Consider the following 12,586-nt stretch of genomic DNA (forward strand, 5'->3'; position numbering starts at 1 on the left):
AGACTGTGTTGTGTGTGGTGTGTGTGTGTACCCTCGTCCATAATGGGCTCGGCCCACACCTTTACCTTTTCTATGAGTCGCAAACTTTGGTCTCTTTGGTGTGAAGAAAAATGTGCCACCCTGTTTTTTGTTTGCTGTTGTTCAGTTAGTGTCACGTCCATCCCACCGTCCTCCGTCTGCTCAGGCGAGCCTCATTTAGAAAAAATCTTAATGTTTGTTTACTTTACTCTCATCACACACCACGAGCAGGTTCCCAACACCTCCCGCAGTATTTTCTCATTCCCCCACATGTCATGCTCCAGTGTGGTTGACTATGAACCGCTGTGTTAGCTTCAGTTCACTTCCAGCCTGCACTGTGACGTTTTATCATCAACCTGACCCTGAAATTTCCCTGTTTTAAATTTTTCACTAAAATTTCTCACACGAGGCTCCTCATGTCTCTGCAGATTGTATGAATTGTTTCTGTGGTTGTATTTATTATTTTTGCTTAGTTTGTATTGTGCATGTGCTAGTTTTAAATGAAGTGTTGATAAAACCAAACATGGTCTGGCTCTGTTGATTTACATTTCACGATTGATTTGTCATCTACAGAAGAAAAGAGATAGAACAGAGAGCAGCTTGATGAAAACCATCACACGAAATGTGACTTTTTGAAAGCTGATATTAATTACTTACTTCCTTTCTACACGCGAGAACCCCAGAACAATGCTGATCAAGTTCAACCACAAACCTAGTCACTAGTTGGTGGTGGAGACTGTATGACTATCAGTCACCTGAGCTGAGTCACGTGTGATCAAACATGAGATAACATGTGTTTTAACGGTGGACAGTACGCGGACGAGGTTGCCAGTGTGACAGCGATTGCCAAGGACACTTATCTTTGTTTTCACTTCGTGTTTAGTAACTCGGAGGAATAACACCCGTCCGATCACTCACGCTACTGGTGTCATAGGGTGATCGTGTCGCAGTTAACGAGTCGAGTTTTTCAGACGATGGTAATGAAAAGTCCCAGGTTATTTAAAGAATCCTAAATCAAGAGTAATTTATAACGTTCTAATATAAAAAATAAAAAGGTGTCACTGCAGTTTGTTCAGAGTTTAACATCCAATCCACCTGAATCACCTCAAAGTTCTCAAATGGTCCACGGCCCAGTCACTTTTTTACTTTTATTATATTAACTGGATCTTTCAGTCCAGCAGCCTCGGGGGTCTATAAGCAGGTCCCTGTTCCCTGGTTTCTCCTTGTTACCTTGTAGGAAATGACTAAAAACAATAACTAATCAATCATAATTAAAGTCACTCATTTTATTTATTTATTTAATTTTAGTGGAATAATTGTAACAAAAACAATAAAAAGGACTTAGAATATAACAAGATGGGTGATGGTGCAGACAAAAGAAAGACAGCAATCATATAGTAGTTCATATATTCATATATAATATATTATATTATACTATATATATTATAGATAATATATATATATACTCTATATATATGTAGTTCAGTACTATTACTTTATGATAATAATAATCATATTTAAATAAGCGCAGACAATAAAGTAATACGTATCGAGTATGTAATTTATACAAGAGGAAACACTGTAATTGGTGAAGCCTTCCTGAGCTCCCAAACTACCAATTACTCTTACACACCGTGACCTGGTAAGGAGGATTGGTTTTACTTTAGCTCTAGAGTACCAGGCGTAAACATGTTTATTTCTGCTGTGCAGTTGACATTTGGAAATGTGGACTTCTGGGACTGACTCAGTTCTGGAGCCAGCCTCAGGTGGACGTTAGAGGGGCTGGTTTTCTGTGGCGCTCTCGGAGGTTGCCGCTTGATAAAAACCAAACAAGTTCTGTCGCGTCTATTCAGGTTTGGTTCGAGCTCGTGGTGACAACTAATATGCTCAGAAATGTTGAATGACGGGCTCGTCGGACCTCTTATGATCATTCTGGCCACTGGCACAGTTTTTTCTTCTGTTGTGGAAATTTTCCTTACAGCTGTGTGAATGAAATGAAATAGCGACTTCTGCCGGCCAACAAGGTTTTTATTTCCTTTGCAAAGAAAAAGGTCAGTTCAACCGCGAGCAGTCAAGATGAGAAAGACCATAAATATGGGGAAACCTAGATGTTTATACCTGCGGGGGCCCCTTTCACATCCCCCTTGTCTGCTCACAAGAGACGCCCATCCGGCGGCCCCTTCTGTCTGTCGCCCGTGGTTCCGGGCCCCCGTCTCTGTGCTTTACACCTGACGTATCCTGAGGGATCTTTGTATTCAGTGCAAGGTTCAGTCTAGGCATCACTTATTACAGGACAAAAGCTGCTGGTTCCTGAGTGATGAAGGAGGGGGAGGTTGTGCATCTCCAGTGATTGAAACAAAGACATTACATTTACTATTACACTTCTCACCACTAAACGAATAATGTGAGTCACGATTAGTTTACCAAGATACAATCAGATTGTTTGCATGGTTTGTCGGAGCCTGTCATGCATCAGCCATGGATTATCTGAAGGATGATGCTGTTCTCGTTCCTGGAAGTTCCTCAGCGATGATGCTTCACCTCTCCTGTTGGAGGCAGTAGCTTCTCTGTCGATAATAAACACAACATTTCCTATATTCATATAGGAAAAACATCTTGATTGCATCAGCTGTTCTTGATGAAGCAGGAAAAGCACCCAATGATTTTTCAGTCTGTTGATGTTTTTATCTTTCACGTTGCTGATAATAGCAGCAAAGTACTCCCATCTTTAATTGATCTTTAGTGACATTCAGTAACTCTCTCCTCGTCATGACAAACTCCATGGAAAGAAAAAAACCTGATTCATCTGCAAAGTTTGTTCTGCTACACTTGGGTGACACACACTTTCGCATGCAGTTTTATATTCATTTTTATATTTACTGCTTAGAGAGCTGGATGCAGATTGCCACCAGATTACTAACACAAATCTGTCTCAGTGAGCCCGAACCTTTGTGGCCTAAACTGAGTTAAAGATCAACTAAAACTCGGGGACTTCTGGGTCTTTGTTTAATTAGTAAAACTCAGTTAAATGCAAAGCCATGTTACAATCATTCAAAATGACAAAGCAGACGTGAATCCAGGACGACAGCACCGATCACTGAGCTGTGCTGTCCTTCACAAAAAATAAACAGACCAGGTCAGACAGTACTACCGATATTTATACTGGCACTGTATCACTGATTGTTGGAGCCCACGACAGGTTGATAATGATTTGAGAGCTAAATGATTTGTCATGTCGAGTGGGAACCTAATCAGAATCATAACACGGGAAAAACATTACCTCAAGCTTTTCAAATGATTCATCAGGTAAATAAAAAAACTGAGGATGCCTTAATCATTTCTGAAATAACTGTTTGCTGAGCCACTGACTGTAGAAAAACTGTTTTCTATGCGATTCACTAGTTTTATTCATGTCTTTTAGGCAACTGAATCATGTCCCCAGAGGAGGATCCTGACTTTATAACCAAACACCTGCAGAACTAATGACCATTCCCATCAGCCTGAGCTGCACCGCTCACATGCCACACTAAGTGTGATGTTCACATCATCATATTCACTCAGCTGTTTGTTTGCACAAAGCGATGCAGCACAGACTGACTGAATGTTGCACCCGTCCGGCTCGAGTTTACCGTCGAGGTGCCTTCTCAGAAACGCTCCGCTTATTTACTGCTTTTATTATTCTTTGATGCCTCGTCCCACCGGTCCGTCCGGCTTTATCTCTTATTTCCCCATAATGTGCCGAGTTTCCAAAATGACTCTGCACTTCTGCACTTCTGCATTATTGCCTTACGTGGTTGTAAACATAGCTGGCTCTGTGAAAAAGGGACTGTTTGCAGTTCAAACCGGGCAGATTCTAGTTTGCTTTCACAGGTGTTTAATGTCAGGTTAGTTCCTTGAAAAACAACAACCACACATCCCTGTAATCCTTTAAGACTTTTACAGCTGTACTCTTACATTTAAAAAGCATTATCGCACTAAGCTTTGTCATGAATTACAATTGTTTGTTTTTTTTTGACACTGGTCCAACAGCCATGAATGTTCCCTACAGAGTGAATGTAATAAGCAAATTAAATTAATTGCATAGAAATTGTGAATTGTTGCGCAGTTATGTGTAATACCCCTGATAAACATCTCTTCCTAAACTGAGCTAACATGAGCTACAGCAGCTCAGCATCCGCCATGAGGCTGCTGAGCCTGGTTACCTCCTCTTCTTTTCCTGGTCGTCCATAACGCCTGTTGGTACAAACACTCAGTTCGTCAGCTTGGCGGTGAGCTCAGAGCGACGGGTACCCGTCGCTCTGAGCTCACGCCCAAGCTGACGAAACTGAATAACAGGCGCTACAGCTGTCAGCAGTTTTACTTACTGTCCATCATAAACTCTGTAACATCACACGAGAGAGTTGAGGCGGAGCAGCGTTACGTACTTCTCCCGACCCGGAGCCAAAGTTACACAGTTGAAAAATCACTTTGACAGACGGGTGTGAACACTTTGTCATGTGTCGACATATTTTGCATTTTTGGTGACGTTCGTTTTTCAGGTTCTTCCGGTTACAAAAAACAGTTTCTGGTAAGATGCAGTTTGACCTGTCACCAGACATTCTCTGTGTCTCCGTCTGTTTCCGTGCAGACTGATGAAGAGGTCAAAGGTGAAGCTCATTCAGCTGCTCTGCGTCACCTGGCAACACATTGTTGTGGTATTTCCATCAAAAACTTCTCACTGGTCGTGGAAGGAATGTCTCATGTGTCATGATGAGAAGCTTCTGTGTACAGGAGTTTGATTAACAATGATCGCTGCTGAACATATCAAACTGGAAAACTTTATTTTAAATCAAAACGTGTTCTTGAGTTTTGTAATACAGATGAGGCCACATTCAGAGTGTCGGGTTTCCTACAGACATGTCTCAAGTTGAATCTGAGTCACTTGAAACTGCGGCAACGTCAAATGATGCTGAGTGGTGTGGAGATAAAAGTCTGAATAAATATTCTGCACTTACAGTAAGAGGCCCTGTGTTATAAAGTCTAATTCAAATCTCTTGTGTGAAAGAACAAATTGTTCTGACTTTAACAGTCACTGAGCGCTGCTCCAAGTCACAAGGAAACGTGGTGAAACAGATATGTGTGATCAGTGAATGTACATCCCTGCACAAGTTGCTGTGATGACATGCAAAAACTATTTCCATCATTTTTTTTGTTGATAGCAGGTGCTTTGGACCTCAAAAGTTATTGAAAATGAAACCATGTGGACATGTGGCATGTGGACAACAGGTCATGGCGTGACACATAAAACGTTATGTAGGAGCTTAAAGTGAATCACCAAATGATACTGATACGAGCAGCACTGGAGGAAGCACTTGAGACATGACATGTTGAGGTGAAGCAGGTGAGCTGCTGGGTGTGTCTTTGGACAGGTTAGATTGTCAGACAGGTAGGTAGGTGTGTTTGTGTTGGAGAGAGAGACAGAGATAGGACGAGAGACGCAGAGGGAGGGGAGGAGAAGGTTATTTATGGCGATGCAGTCGATGGTATGGACTTCCAGTTATGGCTCTCTGCAAAGTGATCTGTGTGGCCACGCTGCTGACTCTCCTGACACAAGGTAAGGTCACTCACTCACCTGAACCAATCCTGCCTGAGATCGACTGACTGCTGCATGAAGGCAAATCTAAGACGAAGTAGTTTAACTAAAGGTTTAACGGACAATAAGATCGTATCATGCAAATCATTCAAACTTCAATGAACTCTGAAAAAAAGAAACCACAAATCATAACTTGAACATCGCATTGAATTCAGTTTGCACCTCTGTACGGAGGCTTAAAAGTCAAACGTTAAATGTTTTATAATGGAGTCAAATAAATGCTTGTCTAACCTGTGCACATTAACACTGCACAGCCTGTAATTAAATGTTTTATTTCTAAGATTAGAATCAAACTCCACCTGGCCTCACAGCCCGTCCAGTTTTTAAAGAAGCAAGTCAAGATTTAGTTTCATTTAGTAAAAAAAAAACATAATTAAAATAGTTTTCTTATTTTTTGAATGAATGAATGAATACAATGGTGACTTTAGTGACTCATGTAAAAAAATAGAAATGAAATCATTTTTAGTATCCCGACTTATTCACTAAGTTATGCTCAAAGACACCGAACCACTTAATAGAGAAATAAGACTTTAAAGTCTTCTCCTGCTGTGTGTGTGAGAGAGAGAGAGACAGAGACAGAGAGAGAGAGAGAGACACAGAGAGACACACAGAGACAGAGAGAGAGAGACGGGAATGACATGTGGGAAAGATCCGCGAGGCGAGGCTCCTGCAGGAGGACTGAGCCTTTGGGCGGCTGCTCCACACACCGAGCTAAAACCGCCACATGCTCGAGTTTTTTGTCTTATTAGAAAATATCATTTGTTTAAAATGAAATATTTTAACTCTAATGTATTGATTCTCAATGTATTGCTTATTTAGGAAACTGTAGGGACATTTAGGGTAATCTATTAAGTAGAAATGATGCGTCACTGTTATTTTAAGGGCATGAACAAGCTAAATTTGGTCAATCTAAAAAAATAAAGTAAAAATCTATTCATTTCATTTTACACCTTAAACCTCAAACTCACCCAGTTAAACTGTATAAATATGTATTTGATCCTTAATAGACAGAAGGCAATGATTTAATTACACACCTGAATGATATTAAAGCAGTTTGTTAGTAATGCAGTCCACACTGTGACTGGTGATTGGTTGTTTAAAGTAAAATTATATAACATGGATTTATTCTTCTCTCTTTTTTAAAAACAAATTTCAAGGAGGTTTGGAAATCAAGTTATTTAATGAACATTAACGAGAAGGTGGCTTTAATGTCTATAATTATGTAATCTGTGCAATGAGATTAAAGCTTCAAAGTGTTCTTTATAAGAGTGTCAGTTATGAAATATTCGTGGACATTTAGTTAAATAAGGTGTGGATAGATTAGACAGATGACGGCATCTTAACCTGTTTGTTTGACGTGGCTGCACCAACACGGTGGAGTAATGTGTACACTAGGTGGGTTTCAGATTAACTTGGGCCCACGCCTTATTATGTCAAAAACATATTCTGATTGCAAAATATTAACTGAGGAGGAGGAGCGGAGTGAGGAGGAGCATCAGCTGCAAAAATAAGTTTGATTTGTATAAACTGAAATGGAAAAATGAGCCGAATTCTTCCGTCAAACTAGAAACAGATTTGACTGGAATACGAGAACGTCTGTGAGCAGACAGAAAGACGTTTGTCCATGACTCCACGTTTGGTCACTTCACAAGAAAACAAAGACAGCAACGTCCGTCAAGGCTTCAAATATGTCCACAGACCAGTCCCAGTACGAACATCTCAAATCTGAAACAACAACATACAGTTGTGTTCACAGTAGCTGTAACTTCTGCTACTGCTTCAGTTTTTACAAGCTCCGTCAGTGAGTGGAGCAACAGCAGTACAGTGATGAGACTGTCAGGCGTTATGAACAGACCTGTCATCATCATCATCAGACTGGAAGGAAGTCGTTAAAAACAACAAAAGGTGTCACCAGAAAAAGTATATTCATGCAATCTGATGGGCCCCACACAGAAAGACTGCAAATGTATAAAATATGACACCCACAGACGTATGTATCACTTTATATAAATGTAAAACATACAAAAATATAAACATATAAAAACTCAGTCTAGCTAAAGCTACAAGCTAACTGAAACACTGAACTTACCTGTAGAGAGACGCCGTGTGATTGGCTGAAATGAAATGACCTTTATACAATGATGAATATCTTTCTGTATCATTCATACTGTATATCTACCACAGAATACATCAGTGGGTTCCTCTGTGCACATCATTCAGACTTCTCTGATATTTTACATGTTCCTGACTGAACTTGTTTTTTTATTTGCCCCAAACTGAAATAAATGATTGTGGACGATGCGTCTCACTGAGGCCGTGACAGCATGTTCACCACTCAGTGCACGAGGCAGTCAAACCAGTTGGTGCGACACGAGGCGGCACGCTTAACATCCGTTAAAACAACATGACAGTTCCAAACTGTTCCAAAAGAAAAGCATGCACTCAGAATTCACAGTGCACGTGCTGCAGCTTTAATGTTCCTTCTGTTCAGATTCACGCCAGCTGCTGTCGCTCTGTCTCTTCTCTAATGTCTGCACACACAGCAGAGCTCCAACTCGCGCTCCATGTTCATTATTAAGCATCAGGTGTTTGCAGAAGGTGGAGGTAGTGTTTACCATGTTTGACCCGGTGACTTCAAGTCAGAATATCTCCATCTCTGTTTGAAACATCCTGACATAAAAAGTTATAAAAACAAGTTTGCAGATTTTTAAAAAGTATGTATGTATTTATTTTTATTTACTTCTCACTGAATAATTTAATTTGCAGATGATCACAGAATCCTCTCGTGTCACTATAGACGAGGCAGCTCAGTAAATATGACAGAAAAGCAGATTTGTTGTCTCATACCTGTTTTATGTTTTCTATTTTTCAGACTCTCTCTCTCAAATCGATGGTAAGTCAGAGTTTCTTTGCACGTTTCATACATGTAGTCCAGTTTTGTTTATAGCTTCAGACTAAGCGTCTAGACTAATTATGAAATGCAAATATTTTTACCTTGTTTGCTTCTCAGCTAAGAATATCCCGGCACACTCCCAGGATCAACAGTTCAGATTATAATCCTACAGGAGATGGTAATCCAGGGAGTGTCACTGAGTGTTTTTATTGTCTGCCTCTCCTCAGTGTGTGGCCGGCCCGCGCTCAACACCAGGATTGTTGGAGGACAGGTGGCCCCTGAAGGCAGCTGGCCCTGGCAGGCCAGTCTGCACAGATTTGGTCACTTCTGTGGAGGGTCCCTCATTAACAGAGAATGGGTGCTGACTGCTGCTCACTGCTTCCCCAGGTGAGCTGTGGTGTAAACAGCCGAGATTCAGACTGTGATGATCGGATGCAAACAGACAAACGTCTGAAAGTACTGAGGCTACATGTCAGGGTCCATTTAGCAGCACTAGAGGTAACCAGAAGAATTATATGTGCAGACTGACGGCAAACGAATGTAACTAGGACGGAGGTCATTAAACAGCACACTGACACATAATCGAGTACGTTGAGATGTGTGTGTGTGTATATATGTATATGTATATATATATATAAATATATATATATATATATATATATATAGTAGACTTACACTGCTTTTGTTTCCCTTCAGCACCAGCACAGCCAACCTGATCGTGTATCTGGGTCGCCAGAGACAAGAGGGATCCAACGTCAATGAGATGTCTCGGACGGTGACACAGATCATCAATCATCCCGACTATAACAGTGAGACTAGTGACAACGACATCAGCCTCCTGAAGCTCTCCTCGCCGGTGACTTTCACCAACTACATCTTGCCCGTCTGCCTGGCGGCCTCAGGCAGCACCTTCAATGCCGGCACTGACAGCTGGGTCACTGGCTGGGGCAACATTGGCTCTGGAGGTGGGATATATTATTTATATCACAGAAGAAACTGCTTACTGCAACCCGACCTTCATCAGCTCCATGTGTGACATGTATTGTGTTGTTCATTGAGTGAATCTGTGTCTCTTTAGTGCCCCTTCCTTCCCCCCAAAACCTAATGGAGGTGGAGGTGCCCATTGTGGGGAACAGACAGTGTAACTGTGACTATGGTGTAGGAGTTATTACAGACAACATGATTTGTGCCGGGTTACGTTCTGGAGGGAGGGATTCATGTCAGGTGATCTTTTTTTTTTTTGGTCAGATTTTTAGCTCCTGCGAGGACTCCTCTTCTAAATGTCTTTCTGTCCTTAAAGGGGGATTCAGGTGGTCCGCAGGTGAGCAAACAGGACGGTCGCTGGATCCAGGAGGGAGTTGTGAGTTTTGGAAGAGGTTGTGCCCTGCCTAATTTCCCAGGAGTCTACGCCAGAGTGTCCCGGTATGAGTCCTGGATCAAGAGCCAGATCACCAGCAACCAGCCAGGCTTTGTCAGATTCACGTCCAGTGGGACTGACAGTGACCTCAGCGTCACCTGTCCTGGCCTGCCACCACCACCGACCACCGTCCCCCCAGCCACCACAGCAAAACGTGAGTGCCTGTCATGTCCAGACCACAGACGGACGGACGGACGTAGTCTCCGTGACGTCCCCGCAGACTGTCTAAAACCTGGACGTAGTCTCCGTGACGTCCCCGCAGACTATATAAAACCTGGACGTAGTCTCTGTGACGTCCCCACAGACTGTCTAAAACCTGGACGTCTGGAGGTCTTTAGAGACCAAAACAGTTTTTTGTACCAGACTGTTAACATTATTTTATTTATTTCTACTGTGAAGTTGGACATTTGAACATGGGGACTTATGGTACAATTTAAAATGTTTGATGAAACAACCTAATTTGACCGTCTACTTTCTGCTCCCCCCTCCAGCTGTGTTCTGTGGCCAAGCCCCGATGAATTCACGTATTCTGGGAGGAAGCTCAGTGGCGAGTGCTGGTATCTGGCCGTGGATGGCGAGCCTGCAGAAGAATGGAAGCCACATGTGCGGCGGGACGCTTGTGGCCGAGGAGTTTGTGTTGAGCAACGCCAACTGCTTCTCGAGGTGAGAGAAATAAAACACCAACTATTTTAATAACTGATTCATCGCTATGAGTCTGTTCATCTATCTTGAAGTTTTGTTCTCCACAGTTCTTCCACAGCGTCTGCATGGACCGTTGTTTTGGGGCGTTTGAAACAGAATGGATCCAACCCATTTGAGGTGACACTGAATGTGACAAACATCACTCTGAGTAATCTCACTGGGTTTAATATAGCAGTGCTGCGCCTGGAAACCAAACCCACCCTCTCCGACTACATCCAGCCCGTCTGCCTGAACAATGGAAGAACCTTCAGTGTGGGCACAACGTGCTGGGCCGCCGGCTGGGGCGCCGGGCGAGGAGGAGGTGAGTCCATAACACACTGATTAACACTATTAATGCTAACTCTGCATCATTCCACCTCTTTGGATTAAACTCGTATTAAAATGTATTAGAGGTTTGATTTTTTTTTTCCCACCTTCAGAAGAACAAGTCCTGCAGGAGTTCCAGACCTCGGTGGTAAATTGTGGGAACGCGTCGTCGAGTGAGAGCATCTGTACCGGATCTTTTACACTGGAGCAGGTGAGTAATGAGAGCAGGATTATATCATCACCGTGTTTGTGTATTTATATCAAATATTTTCTCTAATTTAAAAGATGTGACTGAATGTGCAGCTCCTGGAGAGAACAGGGTTAATCTGTGTTTCCCGTCTGTTCAGGGAGATTCTGGTGGTCCGTTGATGTGTAAGTTGGATGGCTCTTGGTTCCAGGCAGCAGTGTTATCCACCGCAGACAGCACCAATCAGACGAGTTCACGGGAAGATATAATGACCTTTACCGGACTGACACGCTTTCAGAACTTCCTGTCTAGAACAGTGGGAACCTTCCCATCTCCGAACTCCCCCACCATGAGCACACCAGCTGCCACCAACATGAGCAACACCACCTCCGGGGGCGGTGCTGCTCACGCCCACTCCTCCTCCTCCTTCTTCTTCTTCCACCTCCTCATCTTCTCCGTGTGTCTCCAGCTCTTCATATAGAAAACTATAGGTGGAGCGTGGGTGGAGCTGAGGCGGGCTGAATGAAGCCTGGTTGCTAAAACCATTTGCCTGTGACGTCACCCACCTGTCAATCAAAGCGTCCACGCTCTTAACCCTGCATAACTTTAAGCCTTGATATAATGTGAACAGGTGTGTTTTATATAAATTCACCCTCACCACACGAGGAACTGGATTATCCGGGACTGCCCTGTGCTTCTGTGCTGAGGATGAGAGTTAAATCTGCTCCTCTAGCCCACTTCACTACTCTGTCGCCACAATTAAAGTTGATCCGTCACGATGATCTGATCACGAGCTCGACTTCCTTTTTGTTCAGAGATTCTGATGCCAGTCTGACGTGAACGGTGTAAAATGAAGAATGTTTTTTAAGCTGCACTGAACAAATGTAGAAATGGCTTTTGAAGCTACGTGGAAGATATCTGTACTTCTGTTTTTATTGTGATTTTTTAAAAATCAATGCAATGTTAAACGTGTGAAATCTAAAAATGTAAGCAGGATCATCTACCTCACATCATGTTAACTCCTCTTCCATAATGTATGCCAAGTGACAGCACTTAATATGAACATGAAATGATGAAATGTTGCTCTTACATCAGATCTAGTGTCTTTTTATAATAATGACCTGCTTTAAAAAAGAAATAAGAATCCTCTCTGTTGATTCACTGAAGTTCATTCAAATCAGCTAAATTAAAGACTTACACAGAAAATGTACTGTCTGTGTGTGTGTGTGTGTGTGTGTGTGTGTGTGTGTGTGTGTGATGTTTAGCAGGCATCATGTTTACCATCTTAGTTTAATGTGTTGGCATGCTAAGTCGTTAGCTTCGTGTATCTGGTCAGAAACAAATTTAAATTAAACTGATGATGACGCTTGATGAAAAGTCAACTCATCCTGAGAGGAGCACGAACGTCTGACCCACGGGAACTACTTCTAT

General features: G+C 42.4%; 2 protein-coding genes across 2 annotated transcripts in view; both read left to right on the forward strand.

The window, feature by feature from the left end:
* Nucleotides 1-74, forward strand: part of fus (FUS RNA binding protein) — a 15,641-nt gene extending 15,567 nt beyond the window's left edge. The window contains exon 16 of the mRNA XM_027285020.1: nt 18-74. The gene's annotated coding sequence lies outside the window, so the exon portion shown is untranslated. The remainder of the gene's footprint in view (nt 1-17) is intronic.
* Nucleotides 75-5,377: 5,303 nt separating this feature from the next.
* On the forward strand, nt 5,378-12,361 carry zgc:100868 (transmembrane protease serine 9). Its single transcript, XM_027285338.1, has 10 exons — nt 5,378-5,611; nt 8,523-8,543; nt 8,771-8,930; nt 9,240-9,508; nt 9,622-9,767; nt 9,844-10,114; nt 10,452-10,623; nt 10,710-10,963; nt 11,082-11,179; nt 11,316-12,361. The coding sequence occupies exons 1-10, from the start codon at nt 5,557-5,559 to the stop codon at nt 11,634-11,636; spliced, it is 1,767 nt and encodes a 588-aa protein (XP_027141139.1). The 5' UTR covers nt 5,378-5,556; the 3' UTR covers nt 11,637-12,361.
* The last annotated feature ends 225 nt before the right edge of the window (nt 12,362-12,586 follow it).

This window comes from Larimichthys crocea, chromosome XII (genome assembly GCF_000972845.2).
Source record: "Larimichthys crocea isolate SSNF chromosome XII, L_crocea_2.0, whole genome shotgun sequence".
Classification (NCBI taxonomy): Eukaryota; Metazoa; Chordata; class Actinopteri; family Sciaenidae; genus Larimichthys; species Larimichthys crocea.

Coding starts and splice junctions, on each gene's coding strand:
- zgc:100868 (XM_027285338.1), top strand. CDS start 5,557: ATGGCTCTCTGCAAAGTGATCTGTGTGGCCACGCTGCTGACTCTCCTG. Junction 10,115..10,451: donor CCCAGCCACCACAGCAAAAC/GTGAGTGCCTGT, acceptor TCCCCCCTCCAG/CTGTGTTCTGTGGCCAAGCC. Junction 11,180..11,315: donor GATCTTTTACACTGGAGCAG/GTGAGTAATGAG, acceptor CCGTCTGTTCAG/GGAGATTCTGGTGGTCCGTT.